Below are 22398 nucleotides of genomic sequence, written 5' to 3'. Positions count from 1 at the left end.
GAGTGCTCTACTGTCTTAGTCAGACTTTCTATTCCTGGACAAAACATCATGACCAAGAAGCAAGTTGGGGAGGAAAGGGTTTATTCGGCTTACACTTCCATATTGCTGTTCATCACCAAAGGAAGACAGGACTGGAACTCAAGCAGGTCAGAAAGCAGGAGCTGATGCAGAGGCCATGGAGGGATGTTCTTTACTGGCTTGCTTCCCCTGGCTTGCTCAGCTTGCTCTCTTATAGAACCCAAGACTACCAGCCCAGAGATGGTCCCACCCACAAGGGGCCCTTCCCCCTTGATCACTAATTGAGATAATGCCTTACAGTTGTATCCCATGGAGGCATCTCCTCAACTGAAGCTCCTTTCTCTGTGATAACTCCAGCTGTGTCAAGTTGACACAAAACTAGCCAGTACATCTACAAACTGTTACCCTAGAAGACACTACTTAGAAGATAACTGGGTTTTACTCTCACCTTCTTCCCAATGCTAGGACACTGGCTGACAAGCAGAATCACCCAGAAAAAGCTTACTAACAAAAGACATCAAAGGAAACATGTGTGTGTGTATGCTTGCACGCACATGTATGTTTTTGTTAATGTATGCATGTGTGTACATGTCAAGTGTCCTTATCTGTCACTCCACCTTATTCTTTGAGACAGGGTATCTCACTAAACCTTGAGCTCATTGACTGGCTGGATTGGCTGGCCAATGAGTTCTAGGGTGGTCCTACTGGCTATTTTCCTCTAGTGCTGGGATTACAGACATGCATCACCACTTGTAGCTTTTCTGTGGGTGCTGGAGATCTGAGTCTAGGTTCTCACACTTGTACAAGCACTTTGCTCAGTGAGCCTAGGTCCTCAGCCACCAGGTCAACATATAATAGTCTGGCCAACTTCAAGCTTGTTGAATAGGCCTTTGGCTCTCTTTGCTCCAAGTACCATGAAGTACTGGGAAAACTTGTTTCCTTTCTTTCTCCAGAGCAGAATAAGAGGCACCAACCCCTTGTCAAAGCAAATATGTTGTAGGATAGACAGGAAGAACACACAATAATGTACACATACACATATACACACACTCAAGATGGTTGATCTTTTTAGGAAATTAAGAATATTGGAACCTATTTGGGATGGTGGTAGTGAAAACTAATATCTTACTTTAAAAAGTAATTTATTACATGTCCTTAAAATTGTATCTTATTTCAGCTCATCTATTAAATTATTCATTTTATGTGGAATTATGTGCATGTGTGTGTTCATGAGAAGGGGACACCCTCCTGTGTGTATGTATGTGTCTGTTTGTAGAGGCCAGAGATGAACATCAGCTGTCCTCAGATCCTCTCTACCTTAAATTTTGAGATATTATCTCTCACTGCCTGCCCTGGAGTTTGCAAATTAGGCTAAACTTGGGCATCTCAGAAGGCCATCAACACCTCCAGGATTTGGCATCACAAATGTGGGCAACCAAACTACTTTTTTTAAATGTGGATTCTGGGGACCACAGTCCTATTGCCTGTGTGACAAGGACTTTATGAAGCTATATGCCTCGCTCCTAATTTAGACTAATTTAGTTCTCTGATATTGTTGACTCATAGGTAGGACATTTATGCTTTTTAAAAGTTTTTTTTTTAAATATTAAGCTATTTCCTGTTCTAATAATAAAATTACCATTGCAGGAAGGAGTTATGGGGAAAGAACACAAAGCTCTTCAGTCCTTAGCTCATGAAGACCTTGCCTCTGTCCCTTCTAACTCCACAGGTCATAGTGACCCAGTAATGAAATCAGTACTGTCGTGAGGCCCATGTTCTAGAAACTCCAATAATACAGTTCATCTCATTCCTCTAATGATCCTTTTCACATGAATAAATTTGCAAAGTAATTTGTTGCTAGCAAAAAGATGTCCTCCTGGAATCTGGGTACCATTAAAACAAATTACCAGAGAACCTCAATGACAAGGTAGAGAGCATCTTGGAAGGGGACTTTTGCACCCCATTGCCATCCATCCATCATACCAGTGTGGCTTGACACAAGGAAGAGGTATTGAGACCTTGTGTTGTCTAAAACAGAGATGCCACACCAAAGAGTTCTGTGTATGTGAAGCCTTGCCTTTATAGCTTCACTTCTCGGTCGTCTTTCTCGAAGTCTCCAGGGAAGATCAGACCTGCCTTCAGAACAATTGCTATGACTCTATAGAAGGAAAAGGATCAGCTTACCTGGCAGCATCCATCTTGGCCTTGATGCCCAGGCTGCAGTGGGAGTGTTCTGCCATCTTGGGAGGGCCACTGGTCCCACTAGTGAAGTAGATGGCCGCTGATTCTTGGCTTCCTGTCTCCACACACTGATGAATGGTGGATGCATCTCTACAGGAACCAGATAGTCAGTGTCTCAGATCTAGCCTGGATGCTGTGATACTGGATACTGTGACTCATCCTCTCTCAGTAGCCCTTGAGCTGACAAAGGCAAGTGAGAGGACCTGTCTATGAAGGGAAGCTCTTGAGTGGTAAAATTCATGGATTCCTTGTGTGCGTCAGACTTAGAACTTAGTTAACTATGTGAGATAAGTTACTTAACCTCTGTGAGTCTCTGTTTCTGTGAAATGGGGTCAAGAAAGGTCAAATCTCAGAGAGTTTAGCAAGAAAGGTAACCTGGCAACAGAGAAAGCAAGGGTTTAAGTAGCAGGGACTTCATGTTAATTCAATTGTTGTTGGCCCAGAATGATACCAGGGGCACAGAAGGTGGGCAGTTAGTTTTCCAAGTGATTTTTAAAAAGTACTTATTTGTATTTTATGCGTAACGGTGTTTTGCCTGCATTTATGTATATGTACAACGTGTCTATGTTTACTGTAGAGGCCAGAAGAGGGAGGGCATTGGATACCCTGGAACTGGAGTTATAGACAGTTGTTAGTCTGCCATATAGATGTTGGGAATTGAACCTCAGGAAGAGCAGAGCTAGTCTTTCCAGTACCCCACAGGATTTCTTGTCACCCACTTTTATTCTCTGGAAGGACTTACAGGTTAATTTGAATCTTTAAAAGCTGGTGTTTTATTGCTTATTTTGTGAAAATTAGTTCAAAGATCATGACAGTAGAAAGGGGTAGGGAACCTTTATGTTCTCCCTAAATGTTTCCTAAGGCATGTGTCTCTAAAGGACTGATTTCAAACATGTGGCAAGAATCCCATTTATCCAGCCAGTCTTTCCATGAAATTCTGGAAGGACCACTATTCTGCAAAGTGTCTCCTAGGAATGCAGAATGTGGGGAAAACCTGAAAGTCAGTGCACCAGGCATCTCTGAGGGGTTGTCTCATATACTGTGGGACTCACCTCACATTTGATCTGTGGCTATGGTGAATAGTTCTAGATGCCTTTCAACCCTGTTCAGTATGTAGTATGTATATGTATATCTGTGTATTTGTATGTGCCCATGTAGTATGCTTATGTAATATTCATTTTATGTGCCTCTGCCATGTGTCTGTCTATCTGTATGTATGTATATGTGCCTGTACAGTGTGTGTGGGGGGAGTATTCATATATGTGCTAAGCACACAAGTGCATGTGAACACTCAAAAGCCACAGGTGGCTCTTGCTACTGCTCTCTGCAATATTGCCTTGAGACAAGGTCTCTCAGTGAACTGGAATCTTAGTTTTAGACAAGGTTAGGCTGGCCTGTGAACTTTTGGGGTCTGCCTGTCTTTCCCTCCCAATGCTAGAGTTTCAGGCATGTGCAGCCATGCTCTCTTATTTGCACGGATGCTGGGGATTTGAATTAGGTCTCATGCTGGTACACCAAGCGCTCTTGTCCACTGAGCCACATCCTTAGGCCCTTAGTCTAATGGGGATTCTTTTAAATGCTACTATAGCATGGGACTCTGGACCTGTAAATATAAAAGCTTAGAAGTGTGAGGTAATAATGTCCCTTAAAACCATGAACAAAGGAATGTCAGTCCTTTGTTGGAAAATCCTTGGGGACATTCTATGTGCTTTTAGGAGGTGTCTGAAGGCCTGGCTCCACCCACCTTTGGAGTGAATCTATACTAAACACTTGCATTTATTTGTTTTTCTTTCTTCACTGTCTCACTCTCCTTAGACTTACACTATGCACAACTGTACAATTTCTTGGTTGGATTTCTGGTTTGGGTGAAAAGCTGGCTAAGACAAGAGATACTCACTTTAGCAATGCCTTGAAGTTTAGCCATCCTTCTCGACTGTTTTCAGACACCAGCAACTTGATTTTCAGAAAAGAGCAGTCAGGGGCCACAGCATCCACTTCCTGAGCTACTTCGTCCCCAGCTACAATGGCCCTGGCCTTGGATGCCTGCAGCCTGTAGAGTATGTCTGAGGATTTCATCTGGATGGTCCCAGGCATGAAAACAAGGCCTGGAGAAGCCAAACAGTTTAAAGAGTGCTAGGAAGGGAATTGTCTTCTTCCCCAGAGAAGGGCTGTGCACAGCCATGGGGGTCAACCAGAAGGGCGGGTGGCGTAACCAATGGGGAAGAACAGAACATTCTATGGGGGTTTCTCTGGGGAGAGGAGGCTGCAGTTCTCTCCCCTCCATTCCCTTCACAAGGGAGAGAGCCCAGCCTGTGTGGGCAGTTACTAACCTGTCCGCATGCAGCCCAGGATCGTCAGCCACCACTCTGGGACTCGGGGAAGCACTACTGCCACACGGTCCCCACGATGTAGGCCACAGGCTCCCGAGAGAACATTGGCCGTTTGTTTACTGACTTCACTCAGTTCTCTGAAGCTCCACTTTATTTCTTCCCCACTGCCATTCATCCACCATAGGGCTGGACCTGAAGATCTCTTGCCAGCCTGAAGGAAAAGAAGACCTGGCAATCAGAAGGCCTATGGAAACGCAGGAGGTCAGACACAGGAAGGTGTTGGGATAATCTCCTTTGTGAACCGTGTGAAGGTTGTTTTTGTATTATTCAGATGTTGATTTCTGTACAAGCAGAGTGCTAAGTACTGTCTAAACTTTGGTATTGTTATTTTTATGAACATCACCTATCTCCATGTTTTGTAAAACATCTTCTCTGTCACTTGATTGGCTTAATAAAGAGCCGACAGTCTACAGTAGGGCAGGAGAGGAAAGATGGACCTTCCAGGCAGAGATAGGAACTCTGAGAAAGGATCAGGTGTGAGCACACATGAGGAGGTGTGTTGTGTGTGTGTGGGTGGTGGGGGTTCTCCATCTGGACAGGGAGGCAGAAGGAACAGGTGCTGGGACTGTGTGAAAGAGAGCTAACAGACCATGTGGCAACTGTGGACAAGTGTAGATGGTTAACTAAGTTATACAAGCTAGTGGGAACAAGCCTAAGTTACAAAGTGTAATCTTTTATTAATAATAAAAGGTCTCCATGTCATTACTGGAAGCTATCAGGTCAAGAATTCTGGTGAAAGGAACATAGCAAACAGGACAAATTGCAACTCTAGGGGTAGGCTTGTCAATCTGAGGACATCCGCACACAATTAAAAAGTGCTGAAAACCCTCAAGTTATTTTTTAAATGTGGGTTAGATCTATTGATACTGTATTAAAACAGAGAGTTTTAATATGCATGTTTAAAAAATAATAGCTAAAACACATTATATATTGCTGTGCTAGATAATATGATTGCCAGCTGGATTAGCTTGAGGATACCTGAGAGATGAGTACAGGGTACCTCTCAGGTATACCTGTGGGATTACACGCTTGTCATGTAAACTGTAGGACCTGAGTTCCATTCCCCAGAACACATGGAAAAAGTAGGTCGTGGTGACACACATTTGTAATTTATGCACTGAGGAGGTGAAGACAGGCAGGTCCCTGTGTCGTGTTGTTCAGTCAGCCTAGTGTACTCGACTGGTCAGTGAGAGACTTCCATCTCAAACCCCAAAGTGATGTAGCCGAGGAAGGGCACATGAGGCTGACCTCTGGCATCCACTTGCACTCACACATTATAAACACGTATGCATGTGTGTGCATTGGTGCATGTGCATACATGCACTCAGAGACAAAGAGACTCAGTCCCTTCCTCTGGGTTGAAACAGTCCCTTGTAGGACAGAAGAGGCTCAGGGGCTCATGAAACTAACAAAACAATGAAGCCCAAGTCTACAAGACACACAGGCACATGAATCTTCACGAAGCCAGATCAGGCTGTTATATGTAAGTAGTAAATAGCTAGTTGCATAAGGAGCACCAGTGGTTCATGCTGAGGAGGGCTTCTCAGTGACACGTGTCCCTTTGTGTTTGTTACTCATGTCCCTGTAACTCCTTACCCACACCCTTGTAACTAACCCTATAGGCTCATGGTTTCACCCATCTTGACTTAGATCAGATCGGTTCTTTGGCCTTTCATCACACTGGATGGGATGATCAGCAAGTCTCCCAGGAAGAGTCATGCCACAACCTTGAACCTGTGTTCCGTCTTCAACAGAGAGGATGGTGCAATCAGCTTGCTAAAGTTGTTTCACAGAACCAGGACTTCAGAACAACGTCCTCATCACAGCTTCTTTTGGGTATCCCCGTTTCGTTCCCTTGCTGGTTAAGTCCAGCCCTTCTCCTGCCTTTGCCTGGATGAGCCAGTTCAGCCTCTCGAATTGTATTTATGGTGAAGGTAGTATTGAGGTGGTCGTGAATGAAACTCATAGGTGGACAAAGAAACTTGGAGGTTTCAACATCCCTGCCCCCACCCCCACACCCACCCCCATCTCTTGGGCTGATGCCTACTTCGTTGAGTGGGCATCTTACTTGCACACCTCAATGGCCGGGACATGTGGCCTAGTTTTCTGAGAAGACTGGCTAAGCCTTGAGTGGTTGTTTTCTTTCTGTGATAATGTTAATCAGAATGGCTGTCACTGTGACAAACCCCTTAATGTATCTCTTAGCTTGTGCATTCAGAGGATCCCATTAGCATCCCTTGGCTGTGTTGACTCTGTGCATGCGTAAGGTGAGGCAGAGTCACAGCAGTACGAGTGTGTGACAGAGGCTACTCATTCCGTGACAGGAAGCAGAGAACCACAGACAAAGCAAAAGTTCAGGGTTATGTCCTCAGTTTCCTGCTTCCTATAGTCCCACCTCCCAAACCATCATCACCAGCTGGAGACCAAATGTTTAAACTGAGCCTATGGGGGTCAGTACTATAACAGGGCCTCAGACCTTAGCACAACTGACTCCATGATGAAAGTATCATTCTGGCTGTGTAATTCAGCAGGTAGACAGAAACACTTGCCAAAACTAAAACAAAGGCCTAATCTGTCAAAGTCCATATCATTCTGGGAAAGTCTCAAGTGTACTAACCTTGCTTTTTAGCTTCTGGAGTTCTGTTCTGGCTGACTGTTCTTGTGAACTGACATATGTTAACCTAGAGCATATGTTTGGTGCTTAAAAGCTCACCCTGAGAATGACTCAGGGATAACTGGGATCCCAAACACGTAGTGTAACTGCGGCCAGCTAATGAAGACTTTCTATTATATTAGGCCCATGTCTGAGCAGTCTTCTCTGGTGAATACCTCACAATGTTTCTGAAAGCCCCAGAGAAATCCCAGAGACCACACCTTGAGACACCGGGGTCTCAGAGCCCCTTAGAAAAAGAAAGAGTGCAGTTGCCAGGTACTCCTAGAGGGTGTGCAACTTGAGATGTTCCAGCATCCCCATCCCAGACTCCCTTTGATCATTTGTTGCCTATCGATTCAGATGGGTCTGACACCTCCACCACAATAAGAAACAAACTGGAAAGTCACCTGTTCTGTCACCTCCAGAGGTAAGTCTAGTTAAGGTGACTTCTGTTTGGGTGCTGTTCCAGTGTCCAGGATCCCTGTGAGAGTCCTCCTGTCTGTGCAGGTGTATAAATGTGTGGTGGCCACCCCTGGTTGTATCTCTCTCTCTCTCTCTCTCTCTCTCTCTCTCTCTCTCTCTCTCTCTCTCTCTCTGTGTGTGTGTGTGTGTCCATGAGTCATTCTATGTGTGTCTCTGTGTGGGCACACCTCTGTCTTTCTATATGTCCCTGTCAGATTTGTTTCTTTGCATTGACCAGTGACTTTCTCTGGTGTGAGGAGCCTCTGGCTTAAGAACTATGCCCCATCCTTTTGGGGACATGAATCCTCTTGCTTCTGCAAGAAGTCACCCAGGGAAACCCGGAAAGATCCTCCCCCGTCCCACTCCAGGAGCAGGTGCTCTGACGTGTTTTGTTGCTGGACTCCTGCTCTTGGTCAGGGTTAGTCCCTGTGGAGGTGGGAAGGAACTGGGTATCTCATCCAGGGCCCCCTGCCATGTAAGAAGAAAGCACACAAGAAGGGAAAGGAGTCTCCCAGGTGAGCATTCCCTCTGCTCTGCACCTGCTCTAAGCTGCCCCAGGGAAGAGGGAAATTCCCCTGGGCTGAGCCGGAAGTAAAAAGGAAATTCTACTCCTTTGTCTGTTATGATTTATGTCTCCTTTTAAATCAGTGATCCGTAAAACCCTTTATTTTCTGAAAAAGTAAAAATAAATAAGCAAATGCTCCCTGCACTGGGCAAGGGGATCACTACCTGGATAAAACAGCCCGGATAAAACAAATTTTTCCTTCTATCTACCACTGACCACACAGACTTTAAACAACTTTTGATAGGTCCTTCTTAAAGGATTAAAGATAGCTACCAAAACGGTTTTCTTTGTCACCAACTTGTCCCCAGATGTTAAAAAAAGAAATAAAAAAAGTATTAGTATAACTAGGTCCCAGTTGCTGGAAGTACCTTAAAGGGTGTTCATCCACAGAGAGCTGAGTGGGACAAAGTCTTTTACATAACTGAAAGCCACTGTCCCATTCCCTCATGATGAAACACAGTGAGACTTACAGATACCCAGCAAAGTTTCGGTGTCTCACCCTCACATAGGGGATTAAAGAAATCAACACCTCAGGATTGGCTCAACACCAAGCTCCTATATTTGTTCAACTACCCAGTTCAGCTACCTATTTCCAAGTTAAACAATACCCAATGGCCCTGGACACATAAGGGGAAATGCAGATTATATTGCCTAGCTGGAAGAAACAGATATCTTGGTGCCCAGCCAAGAGGGACCTGGGACTGAACTTCTCCTGCCTGTGAAGAAAGCTGGGACCTCTGATCCTCATGAGTCTGGTCATTCCAGAGAATCAGATATACATTCTCTTTGACCCAAAATATGTATTCTCCAGCTTCCCATTGGCAGAGGTGAGTTGACCCATCTTTGCTTTTACATGGACAGACCCAGTGGGAGGTAACAGTGGGCAACTTACCTGGACCGGGTTGCCCCAGGAATTAAAGACACTAAATGCAGACTTCCTGCCATTCTGTCAGAACTTTCCTGGGAAGATAGATTACAAAAGGGCCACCAAGAGGCTGCTGCCAGAGTTGTAGACATTGGGCTACAGAATGTCAGCTAAGAAAGCTCAACTTTGTATATCAGAGGCTTCTTATCTTCGCTACCAGCTGAAGGAAGGCAAAAGGAGCCTGTCTCGGAGTAAGATTGCTACGATCCTCCAAATCCCAATTCTAAAGACTAAGAGTTTCTGGGTACAGCAGGATATTGATGCCTCTGGATACCAGAGTTTGTGGAAATAATAAGACCTCTATACACCAGCACGGAGTAGGGCACTAAGTCTCTGATCTAGACTGAGACTAAACAAAAGACATGTGAGGCTTTAAAAACAGCTCTGACATCTGCTTCAGTCCTAAAGGGATTTTAAGGAAAACTCTGGGGCCATGACATGCCCCGTGTGGTTGGACCCTGCAGCCACAGGATGGGCCACCTGTTTAAGAGCGATGGCAGTTATTGCTAGTTTAATAAAATAAAGCAAACAAGTTAACACTGGGTCAAGATCTTATCCTCACAACACCCATGGCATGATTGAGGCCCTCCTGAGGAAGTCCAGAATGCTGGCTGTCTAATGCCCATGGGACCAGGCCTTAACTCCTGGCAGACCCTCGAGTCCAGTTTGAGAAACCCAGCACCATCAATTCAGTTGCTCTCTTGCCTGATGACGCTGGTGCTCATCCATGACTGTCAGGAGATGAACGATAAAAGCAAGTATGCGGGAGCTACAATAGTTACTTGAGCTGAAATGATATGGGCCCATGCCAAGTACCTCAGCTCAGAGAGCAGCACTGAGTGCTGTGACTCAGGCTCTCAGATGGGGAAAGGAAAGTCTACCACGGTATACACAGACTGTCAGTGCTGTGCTTTTACCACCAATCATGTCCACAGTGTGATCTAGAGAAAAAAGAGATTCTTACTACTAGGAAAGGGGACAGTAAACAATTCTGGCTTCCTCTAGAGGCTGATTGTCTTCCTCAACAAATTCTTGTCTTCCACTGTCAGGCTGGTGTCTTGGCTGCCTGACAAATGGCCCTAAGACCACTGGGGGCTATGGATATTCTGGTATCATATCATGACCAAATGCTGCCTGAGACTCCATGGTAAAGAAGAAATGGACAACTTAACCCCCACACCAGAGGGAAAGATCATTCTCTTGGAAACAACTGGCAGGACTCTGGTAACTGAGCCAGGCTACTCATTTGGGGTCTACAAAACTTTCTGAGTTGCCCAGACTAAGGTATGTTATACAAAGTCTAGACAACCTGATGTAAGATGTCTCCTCTAGACTTCAGGTTTATGCTCAAGTGAATCCAAAACAGATAACCCTTACCCAGGAAGGGGTCTGAATGAGAGACCAACATCCTGGTGAACTCTGGGAAAACTGACTTCAAGATTAAAAACACTGGGTAATTTTTGATAGCTAGTTTGTTTCCCATTCTGAGTGAGATTCACACATCCTCTCTTGGGCCCTCTTTATTACAAAGTTTCTTTGGGTCTGTGGGTTGTAACATACTTTGGATGTCACATTGTATCCTATACTTTATGGCTAATGTCCACTTATAAGTGAGTACATGCCATACTTGTCTTTTTGGGTCTGGGTTACCTCACTCAGAATGATATTCTTAAATTCCATCTATTTGCCTGCAAATTTCATGATGTCTTTGTTTTTAATAGCTGAATAGTATTCCATTGTGTATATGTACCACATTTTCTGTATCTATTCTTCAGTTGAGGAACAGCTGGGTTGTTTCTAGTCTGGCTATTATGAATAAAGCTGCTATGGACATAATTAAGCAAGTGTCCCTGGAGTAGAGTGATGCATATTTTGTGTATATGCCAAGTAATCAGAGGTTTATGGAACTGGGTGGGATAGGGAGTGAGGAGAGGTATGGGAATAGCAATCAGATGTTGTGGGAGGGGATGGGAGAGGGCTGGGAGTGAGAATGGATATCATTGCAGGGGCATCTCTGGGACTAGCTGGAGACCTGGGATAGGGGAAGCTCTGGGAGTTTATGGGGTGACTCTAGCTGAAATTCCTACCAACAGGAGATATAGAGACTGAAGTGGTCACTTTCTGTAGTCAGGAAGAACTTCCAGTGGAAAGAGGGGGACATCAATCTACCCACAAAGCCTTCACTTCAAAATTAGTTCTGCCTACAAGATGCACAAGGATAAAGATGGAGCAGAGACTGAGGGAACAGCTAACCAATGACTGATCCAGCATGAAACCCATCCAATGGTGGTGTTAGAACAGGTGTTGTGTCCTTCTCACCCCTGATCCTATGATCCTGGGTGTGCTAGAGTGCCTGGGAGTGGAGCCTCCTCTGGGAGCTGTGGGTGGCAGAATTTTTGTAGCATTCCTTTCTCAAGTCACTCCAGGCCCTCCAGTGCATAAAGACTCTGCATTGGACTATCCAAAAGATCCACCTCCAAGTTTCCCCACCAGTTTTCCCTTGTCCCAGTCCAGTGATACTATCTGGGTCAAATAGATATCCAACAGGGCCCTGAAACTAACATGGAAATGACCCTACAAGATGATTGTCTCCACTCCCATGGCTGTGAAGATAACTGGAATTGTACCATGGATCCACCTCACCCCAGTCAAGAAAATGGAAGCCACAGATACTGCTTCCAAATAGACTGTTTCCAGATTTCACTGGGCCCTGGGCTCTTCCAGTCCTCTACCTCTTCCTGAGACTTGTGTTTGGTATGAATAGAGGGTTATGGCTTAACCCCCACAGCCCTCATGTCTAGACCTAGGAACTGAGGAAGACAGACACAGGAAAGGTTTTGTATAGTGTATCTACAGACCAGTAACCCACATTCCATCTTGACCTTTACAATTCTATACATACCCTGTGGCTGCTCCCCCCTGGTTGCCAACAAAAAGGGTGTTTAAAAGACTCTGTCTTTGGAAAATAGGAAAAATCTAGGAAATCAGACTCCATGCCACAGGAAGGGACTCTGGGGAAAGAGGTAATCATTCCCAGACAAAAATCACCCAGGATTACTGATTATGCTTAGACACCTGACCCCTGTAATACATTGGGATAGGAACCAACCAGACTCTCAGCCCATTGACTGACAAAACTTAACATGACAATGGGTAACTAATGTTAGAGGACTTATACGGGGCTAAAACTTGTCAAATATCCAAAATCTATTACCTTGACACTTTGTCTTATTCTGCCTGCGATTCTGACTAGGGTTAATTCATATGGACAACAACATTACTGGACTTCTGAGACTACTTGGTGGGCATGTACTAATGGTTTGACTAAATCTGCCTCTTTTGACACTTTCTAAATTAAGTAGATAGGGTGATCTACAGGACCTAGAGGTATGAAACAGTTCAGTTTCTGAATTAAACAACAATTACATTCACTTGCAGAAATGGTCCTACAAGATTGGAGAGGCTTAGATGTCTCATGAGACAAAGAAAGTCTATATGGCTTTGGGAGAAGCGTCTTGTTTCCTGCTAATTGATAAGGAGTAATTTGAGAAAGTCTTGTTGGGGTTGGAAAAATAATCTATCTATCTCTGTTCCCTTAGTCCCCCTGGCTAACTGCTCTGCTGTCAGCACTGGCTGATAATTCTCATTCTGATTGGATTTACAGTGAGGCTCTGTGTCTTAAACTAAAACAGGATGAGCCCATGATTTGATTCATTCACTAAAACCAGTGGGGAATATAACAGGGCCCCAGATCCTAGCACAGCTGACTCCATGATGGCTGTAAAACTCAGTATGTAGTCATAATTATCTGCTGAAACTGAAACAAAGGCCAAAGCCACTAGAATCCATATAGTTTTGAGAAAGTCTCAAAATGTACTTGATTTTTACAGTTCTATACATACCCAATGGATGGGTGGGCCCTCCTAGTTTCCAAAAAAAAAACCCAACCAACCAACCAAACAAACAAACAAAAAAACCAAAAAAACCAAAAAACCAAAAACATAAAAACAAACACAGGGGTTTAAAAATTCTGGCCTTTGGGAAATAGGAAAAACCTGAGGAGTCAGACTATGTCACAAGAAGGGTTTTGTTGTTGTTGTTGTTGTTGTTTTGTTTGTTTGTTTGGTTGGTTGGTTGGTTTTTTGGTTTTTTTTTGTTTTTTGTTTTTTAGTTTTTAGGCGTTTAGCTTCTGCAATTATGGTCCTGCTTACTGTTCTTGTTAATTGAAGAATATCAACCCAGAACATGGTTTTTGTGATTACGAGCTTACCCTGAGAAAGGTTCAGTGTTACCCTGGGGTCCTGAACATCCAGTGTAGTCACCAGCTGACTAATAAAGACTTTCTATCGGCTTAAACTCTTGTCTGAGCTGATGAACATCCCATAACACTACACACTAGGTCAGTCCAATACAAGTTCTCCCACATCATCTATGCTCCAACCCACCTCTCCTTATTTCACTTTGGATGTCACAATAGAGCATATGTTTCGGGTTACTGGGTTACTAGGTCACACAATGTGGTATGTGCCTCTGACCTTCCTTTTAAAAATTCTGTAGTAATATGTATTAATTGTATGCAATCATATGTTCAATAACAATTTTCTTACATGTACACAATTCATTCCATTCCAATCATATTTACCCTCCCATAATCTTCTCCTGTCTCGTGTGTGTGTGTGTGTGTGTGTGTGTGTGTCTGTGTGTGTGTGTGTATGTCCATGGGAAAAGGTTTGTTTACAGGAGCATGGGCACATTACTAGTGAGCACACTACTGAACAAAATGTTTCTCCATCCCTCTTTGGCCTTTAACTGTGTGAAAATCCTCTAGGAGAGGTGGGACCTGCGAGCTCCTCCCTACTCCATGAAATCTAGTGCAGGTACTTACAGTTGCTGTGAATTCAAGGCAACAGCCATCTCATACCCAGAAATCACATTCTACATATCTAATTCTTACATTCTTTCTGTCCCTTCTTCCATAATATCCCCTGAATCTCTGAGGGGTGTGTGTGAGATGTTTTGTTAACGGACGAATAGTCAACAATCACTTATTCTCAGCATAGTGACCAGTTGTGAGTGTCTGCAGTTACTGACTCCTGCAAGAAGATGCCTCTCTCACAGAACCCCATAGTTCTTCTACATTTCTTTTTTCCAAGTCACTCTATGCTGCATCAAGGAAAATGACCATCCTGTTCACAGTTTCTTATGGAGTCTGAGAAGTAATAAAGCATCCCATAATGTTCTATCTTGATAAATATGTGAACTTATTTAAGCTGTTCCATCCAGTATCCCCTTACCTTCTCTACACTGGCCCAGTGATCTATCACATCACTAGCGAAGTTGAACTTGGCAGGTGCTTCCTGGTGGCCCCACTGTATGGGTATTAGTTTCTTGATATTCATATGGAAAGTACGGCAGGAAATCTCATTCCCCCAGAGAGTGAAAAGTCTTGGAATTTTCCATAGACGATGCATAGCATAGTCAGAGCTGTGAAGGAAGGTAGAAATTATAGGTGAGTTCATCCCTACTGGATTTTGACACTTGCCATAAGCTAGTAGAGACATATATCTCTTCTCTGTCCTCCAGGGTTGATTGGTTGTATTTGTGGGTGAGTTGAATTGAAACTGAGTGCCTGGTACAGTCTCTTTCTGTGTATTATTCTCCTAAAGAATCATTCCACCAGCTCCCATTTCTGGCTAGGCTTGCTAGCCAAAGAGTCTCCGTGATCCTTTTCTCTCTGCTTCCCTAGCACTGGGCTCACACAAACACACAGTTTTTTACATGGGTACCTGGCTTCTGAATGAGGGTTCTCAAGCTATTTCAGTAAGTGCTCTTACCCAAGGTCCTATCTCCCTATCATCAGTTTTGGGGCTTTCTGTGAGACCGCATATCCCAGAAGAGCACTAACCTTTCCTGAGGCCCCAGATGATGTCATGAGGAGTTCCCAACATGGCCCCTTTCAACCTACAGTTATTTTCAACTAAGTTTTGTAGGCACATTCTATATCTGTGTTTAGAAGGAAACAACTATAAAATGCTTGGAATGCTCATTAGTGCAGCAACTGCTGGCTAATACACTAATTCTTTAGAGTCCCTTTTGATTGACATATCTGAAAAACTACCCATGTATAGTGCAGGGTCTAACATAAGCAATCATTTAGAGGATTATAGCTGTTATATTTTTTTCATTTTCATTGGCTCTATGGAAAGATGTTCCAAATCTATAAGCACTGGTCTTTGAATTCTGTCACATGCTCTTAGATGAGACTGTGGAATTTTAAGCCTAATGAACTTTGAGTCAGGGAATCAAGCCAGCAATCCATTGTGTTGGCTGGATTCCCAGCCCCCTTGGTTCAGGCAGAAGAATGGATGGAACACAGGGTCCCCAGTGGAGGAGCTAGAGAAAGTACCCAAGGAGCTAAAGGGGTCTGCAACCCTATAGGTAGAACAACAATATGAACTAACCAGTACCCCCGGAACTCATGTCTCTAGCTGCATATGTATCAGAAGATGACCTAGTAGGCCGTCATTGGGAAGAGAGGCCCCTTGGTCTTGCAAACTTTATATACCTCAGTACAGGGGCCAAGAAGTGGGAGTGGGTGGGTAGGGGAGTGGGGTGGAGAGGGTAAGGGGGACTTTTGGGATAGCATTTGAAATGTAAATGAAGAAAATACCTAATTAAATAAGAAAATCTTAATATAACAAACTTCAAAAAAAAAAAAAAAAGAAAGAAAAAGAATGCTTGTCTGTGGCAATTCCAGATATTCTCTTGATTTCTCAAAGAAAAAGAGGAAAGACTTTCCTTCCCAGGCCTGGGGAGCAATAGCTAGTGTTTTCATGGTTGATGGTCTCTCTCCCTTTCTGTGACTGACTCTTATCTTCTAGCCTCTCCTCTTCAAATAAGCATCTATATCTTCACCACTAGCTAACTCTCTGCTTCTTCTGTGTACACTCCTGCCCAGCTCTCCTGTCCTCTACTTTTGGTTGGCTGAAGACTCCCTCTCTCCTATGCTATGTTGTCCCCTCATTAACACCTTGTGATACTCCCTTTGTGGCTTCTAGGAGTTTTGAACTATCTTCCTTTGGAGAATTTTCCCTGTCCTTCTATCTGTTACTCCTCATGACTGGTGAGTGTCATCATGATGCACAGCCCCACCTTTTTGCCTCTTGCATAAACACTCACCTGCTGGTCCTCTTCTGGAACTCTCTCTGACAGTAGCTTTAGCTTTGTCTATTTCCCTCTTGGGAAGTAGTTCTAGAATTCCTGCAGCACCAGTGGAGAGAACGGCACTGAAGCTGACAGTTTCCTAATCAAGCCTGAGTAGCCTCCGAGGGCTCAGCTAATCATTAATGGTGCACAATTTTAGGCGGATGTTACTCCTCCTAACAAAGTGTATGTGCAGCACAGTCTTTGAGCCTGCGGTGGAGTGTCAATTGATCTGCTCCTTAGCCCAAGGGATCAATGTGAGGTTTATTCTCATAATGGACAGCAAGCTTTTGCCCTGACCAGGGGAAGAGAATGGAACTTCAGAGTCTTTATGTACTGTCTCATTTCCTTTAATCCTTTCGTTCATTTGACTTCTACCAAGGGTCTCACTCATTCAGGGTCACTGTTTGGATCCAGGTCTCTTGCCAATGGCCCTACAAGTATGTCTTTTGGCTGGATCTCTTTCCTGAATGCTCACCTATTTGATATCTCCACTTGGATATCTAACAGGGTTTTTGTTTGTTTGTTTGTTTTGTTTTGTTTTGTTTGAGTCAGGGTTTCTCTGTGTAGCCCTGGCTGTCCTGGAACTCACTCTGTAGGCCAGGCTGGCCTTGAACTCAGAAATCTGCCTGCCTCTGCCTCCCAAGTGCTGGGATTAAAGGCGTGCGCCACCACACCCGGCCATCTAATAGGTTTTTAAAAGTAGATTCAGATAGTGCTAGGCATTCTAGCTCTAAACCCTGCCACTGTATCTTGGGCCTTTACCAGCCGGTGACCATCCTGTTAGTTTCTCTGCATGAAATCTCAGGTTCCCACCTCCTTTATGCCTAGATCTGGTCAATCTGTTGGTTCTGCCTTCCTGCTGTGACTGCAACCTGTCCCACTCTCTTCAGTGTTCCAAAAGATCATGTTCTGTTTGTCTTGGCATTACTATCGCGGTGATAAAACACCATAACTAAGCACAAGTTGATGAGGAACAGGTTGGTTTGGCTCATGCTTCCACACTGTAGTGCGTCATTGAAGAAAGCCAGGAAAGGAACTCAAAAAGAGCAGGAGGCATGAGCTCATGCAGAGGCCACGGAGGACTGCTGCTTACTGGCTTGTCCTGGTAGATCCCAGGACTTCCAGCTCAGGAATGGCACCAGCTACAATCAGTCACTAATTAAGAAACCGCCCTACAGCTGGATCTTATGGAGGCTTTGTCTTAATTGAGGCTCCCTCCTCTCAGTTAACTCTAGTGTGTATCCAAAGGACATAAGACTAGCCAACAAACTAGCCATAGGACATTTTGTGCTTTCTTATCTGTTCTTCCTGCCTCTGCCCTTGAAACCTGTTCTCAGAATGAACCTGACTTAACTCAGTCAGACCATGGAGTCTTCCAAATGAAATATGTATCCATGGATGAGCATGGATAGGAGATGATATACTGGAGCAGGAGCAACTGACCAATGCCTATACTGGTAAAGAAAATGTCACCTACCTGGGATTGGTGCCAAGAAACCCTATTCTCAGGTCAAGTGGTCATGTTGCCTGTGAGGCAGGCAGAGGCAAATAAGATTTCAGAAGGGGTTGAGAAAGAGAAAAACAGAGAGACAGAGGGACATAGATGGACAACTCAGATGGTCACATAAATTTTAGCTCTGTCTTTTAAATGCCTTGAGGCATGAAGGCCAATGTCTTCAAACTCACTTCCATTGTTTATCTAGAGGGAAGAAAATTAGCCCCATTTATCCTTCTTTCCACTCCACAGCTCTTTGGCAATTTTCCAGTGGTCTAAAGTTCATTCACCCGTTTCCAGTGACCCTGAGTAGTTCAGAGTGTCACAAAGCTCCCAGGTACACTTTCCAGCCTTTGAGGACCACTAATAACTCAAGCCTTAGTTTCTGTCTGTTGGATAGGTTAACAGTGACATCTCCAAGTTTGCGTGAAAGATGATGTGTTGCAAGACATTTGATCACACTGTAAACCCCAAGATTGTGTTATTTACTAGCAAAACCTGTTTTTATCTGTGGCGTGGCTCAGTTTTAGCACACACCCTAAATCCAAGAGCTTTCTCCTTGAATATTGTAAATAGGATTAAATAAAGTCAACCATAGGTCAAGAGGCAAAGCAAGCAGTCAGTTGACAGGAAGTAAACATAAGGAAAAACTATAGAGAGTCAGAGGGAATCAGGAGACAGATGGAGAGAGACACAGGAAGTAGATAGGAGGGATATTGAGTTTGAAGGAGGTTGTTTGAGACAGTGTGAGAGAGGGGCATGCCTGGCAGGATGTAGGCTGAGGAGGAAGGTCATCTGGGTACTTTCTCTGCCTTTCTGAGACAGAAGCTTTCACCCCAGCATCTGGCTCCTGAGTCTTCATTGGTAAAATCGAAGTATTGAGATTTTTGTTAACATACAACAAAGGCATGATGAAATAATTCTTACAGAGCATGGTTAGGAAAAACCCTGGCATCTCTGACTCACTCATAATGTCAGAAACACAAAGGTGGGCTTGGGAAATAGACCATGGGGTGAAAGTCCGTATGCCACACCTGAGAAGTGCTAGCGTGCATGTGTAATCCCAGCACTCCTAGGACAAGATGTGAAGCAGTGACAGGAGAATCATCTGGAAGCTGGCAAGACCAACCAGCAGACAGGTCTTGCTCAATGTGGAGCAAGACCTGGTGCCTGCAAGCTGTCCTGTGACTTCCATGCCAATCTTGTGACATATGGGTGCCTATCCTGAAGGCTGTCTGTCTATCTTCCTCCTTCTACACTTCCATAACAGAAATTCCTGGTTGCCTTTGAATCATGCAGCCACGAGCTCTTCTGTACTCTTCTGGAAAGTTCTCTATATTGACTTTAAGCCCCATTTGTCATTGCTTTCAGGGCCACTTGTGTCTGCCCCCAGTAAGCATTCAGAACATCAAGAACATGGACTATTTTCTGTCTATTTTCTCCAGTGCTCTGAGCCTATATCTAGGGTAGAAATCTAAGCCGGAGCTGCTGTTCTCCCATATGGCTCTATGTCGGGACTTTTGTAGGATTTGCTTGGAAAGGAGGAAGCTACTTTATGAAAGAATTAGGGAAGATTTACTTCCTGGTCAGTGCTTAGGTTTACTGTGTTCACCGGGAGCCAGAATGACAGGCTACTCTTCTCACTGCTTTTTCTCCTTTATAGGTGCAGTTGCCCTATCTTAGGTGCTTATCAGGAACATTAGAGCTACTGCCCTCTGCTGGACTTAAGTCTCTTCCTGGATATGAGGCAGGAGTAGATCTCACCCCACCTATTCTGCTCACTGACGCTTTCAAACCCTCGTGTGGCTACTCTTCAGTCTGAATTCATGTAGTTTTATTTTTTAAGTTAATATAGTTAGTTTTCAAATCTTCGTGTGTGTGTGTGTGTGTGTGTGTGGTGTGCGGACACAGGCATACACATGTGTAACATATAAAATGACTTTGACCATGCTCCCATTATCCTCTTATCACAAAACTCTTTCCTCCTAATACGTCCCCTTCCTACTTTTATATTTACTCTTATGACATGGTGGGGAGTTATTTACTTGAACAAAAGTGACTTAACAGTGGCTACATCACTGAAGACTCCGACCCTGCCTACTTCTATTTTGAAGGTGACTAAGAACAATGCCAACAGTCTGTCCTGTTTGAGGGACACCAAGGCCTACCTGACCAACCACTCATTTTGGTAACCCATACCTGGTGCTGGGATTTTCATTTAATAACTCATGACTTCTGGGGCCACCAGTGTAGGAATGGCTTCTGCACCAGCTCCTACCTCCTTGTTTCTGGGCAAACTACTCTCACCATTCCCAGCACTCCCCCCTCCACCTGCCCCCCATCATATTCCTAGCTGTCAGCCTCCTTACAACATTAAAATAGAAGTTTCCCATGAAGCTCTGAGAATCTAAAATTAGATTGTCTAGGTTTGAATCCAGATTCTCTGCTCCTGTGCTAGATGCACACAGAGAAGTGATTTTATTCCTTCTGGACCCCAGCATTCTCGTCTAGAAAGAGGGGTCACTCAAACACATCTCCATAAATGAGTGCATTGAACTCAATGGCACCTATCAAACACCTAGCCCTAAAGATGTTGAGAATGACACTTGTGTGGTACTTTTCAGGACTGCTGGGCATGCACTCAGGGGTGGGACATGTGTCTAGCATTTGTGAGATCCTGGGTTTCATCCTTGGCATAGCAAAACAAACAAACAAGCAAACAAATCAGAAAAGCCAAACTCAGTAGCTTCTGGAGAGGTGAGATATTTAAATTTTGATTGAAGTTAAAGTAGTCCTTCTTTAAAATTTAATTCATTTAGTTCATGTTATTTACTTCTCTAAATCATAAATAAACAAAAACTACAAAACACATTAATCACTGTAAACAGCTGATGAATTGAAGTCAGTGCAGTTTGGAATAGATTTGGAAAGGACATCGTCAATCAAATCCAAACCCCTGTACAGACTCAGGGTCTGAGGATCACTTCTGATGATACCGTGCCTGATGGTAGAGTGGAGGGGGCACAGTCTGGCGAATCATAGCCAAATCATACACACTCAGGTAAGCACACACACAAGTATTTGTCTTCTTAGAAAATGAGACAAGGGGTCCTGCACAGGCCTATCTGTCCCTGTAAATTAGTCAGCAATTATTTATCAAGAAGACATAGATGGGACCAAAGTACATCCTTTTAGTTTGGAGGAAGAACAGATAACAAGATATAAAATGACTTACTTAATTTTAGATACTGTTACGCATTGTTTAGAAGTCAGCTCATATCACATTTCCATTTAGAACCAAACAGTGAACCTTGACATAAAATAGGCATCCAAGTTTTGCCATCACTGTAAAAGGACCATATGATCATCCCATTCACTTCTGGCATCCCACCTGTTCACACATCCCCTTCACATCAGCAACACTGCTTCCCTTCTTGACCACATACCCTGCCCAGCCTTTGCACACAGGACTCTCTTATTAGATTGCTTTTTTTCCAGACTTCTACTTGAATAGCTTCCTCTAATTCTTCAAATCTTTGGCAGACATTGCCTTGATCTCAGTAAAGCTTATCTTAACCACCAATCTACCTAAAATTGCAAGCCACCTCTAGACTGGTTTTCCCTCCTTCCATCCTTCCCTCCCTCCTTTCCTATCTATTATCCAACTCTATAATCCTTAATCCCAAATTACTTTTTTAACATTATATAAACTAAATTTTAAACATTTTCTTGCTTCTATCTCTTTCCCTAGGGCTTAAGCTTTTTAAAGACAGAGATGTTTTCCTGTCTTGTTTATTGAATTAGCTAAAGAACTTAGAATAGAATCTATCCCAGAATATTCACTGAATACCTGCGTATATAAATTAGTACCATAAGGAAATAAAACATTTTGATATTATAATGAGTGTGTGTGTGTGAAGTAAGTAGCTGCATACATGACTGTTCTTGCATGTGTGAGTGTGCCTGTGTATGTGTGTGGGCACAAGTGTTATGAGTGTCTGGATGTCGGGGTATGAGTGCACATATCTGTGCATGTGTGATTGCTTGTGTGAATGTGTGTGTGTGTGAAAGGAGAGAGAGAGAGAATCTTTATTTCCAACCTGAGAGGATTTAGAATCTCAAGGAAACACACTTGTGGATATGCCTGTCAGTGTGACTCCAGAGAGGTTTGCTTAGGAGGGAAAATTCTCTTCAACATGGATAATACCAAGCTATGATCTAGAGGGTCAATAAGAAAAAGAAGAGCATAAACAGGAGCGTTCATCTGTCTCTGCTCCCTGACTGTGCACAGTGTGACCAGCTGCTTCATACTCTGCCACACACTTCTCCATCATGATGAACGGCGTTCCTCAAACTTTCAGCAAAACTACCTTCCCTTCCTTCCTTCCTTCCTTCCTTCCTTCCTTCCTTCCTTCCTTCCTTCCTTCCTTCCTTCCTTCCTTC

The 22398-nt window shown here is 43.8% G+C and overlaps 1 protein-coding gene across 3 annotated transcripts in view; it reads right to left on the bottom strand.

The window, feature by feature from the left end:
- Acsm2b (acyl-CoA synthetase medium chain family member 2B) overlaps positions 1-16552 on the bottom strand; it is a 36090-nt gene extending 19538 nt beyond the window's left edge. For all 3 annotated transcript variants that reach the window (XM_021166782.2, XM_029479593.1, XM_021166783.2), the window contains exons 1-5: positions 16434-16552; positions 14549-14738; positions 4590-4800; positions 4157-4364; positions 2203-2349 (exon numbers count right to left, since the gene is read on the bottom strand). In XM_021166782.2, coding sequence (XP_021022441.1) covers positions 2203-2349; positions 4157-4364; positions 4590-4800; positions 14549-14725 — 743 coding nt within the window. In that variant the 5' untranslated portion in view covers positions 14726-14738; positions 16434-16552. The remainder of the gene's footprint in view (positions 1-2202; positions 2350-4156; positions 4365-4589; positions 4801-14548; positions 14739-16433) is intronic.
- Positions 16553-22398: the final 5846 nt, after the last annotated feature.

This window comes from Mus caroli, chromosome 7 (assembly GCF_900094665.2).
Source record: "Mus caroli chromosome 7, CAROLI_EIJ_v1.1, whole genome shotgun sequence".
NCBI classification, from domain to species: domain Eukaryota; kingdom Metazoa; phylum Chordata; class Mammalia; order Rodentia; family Muridae; genus Mus; species Mus caroli.
This window is presented reverse-complemented; position numbering and strand designations above follow the sequence as displayed.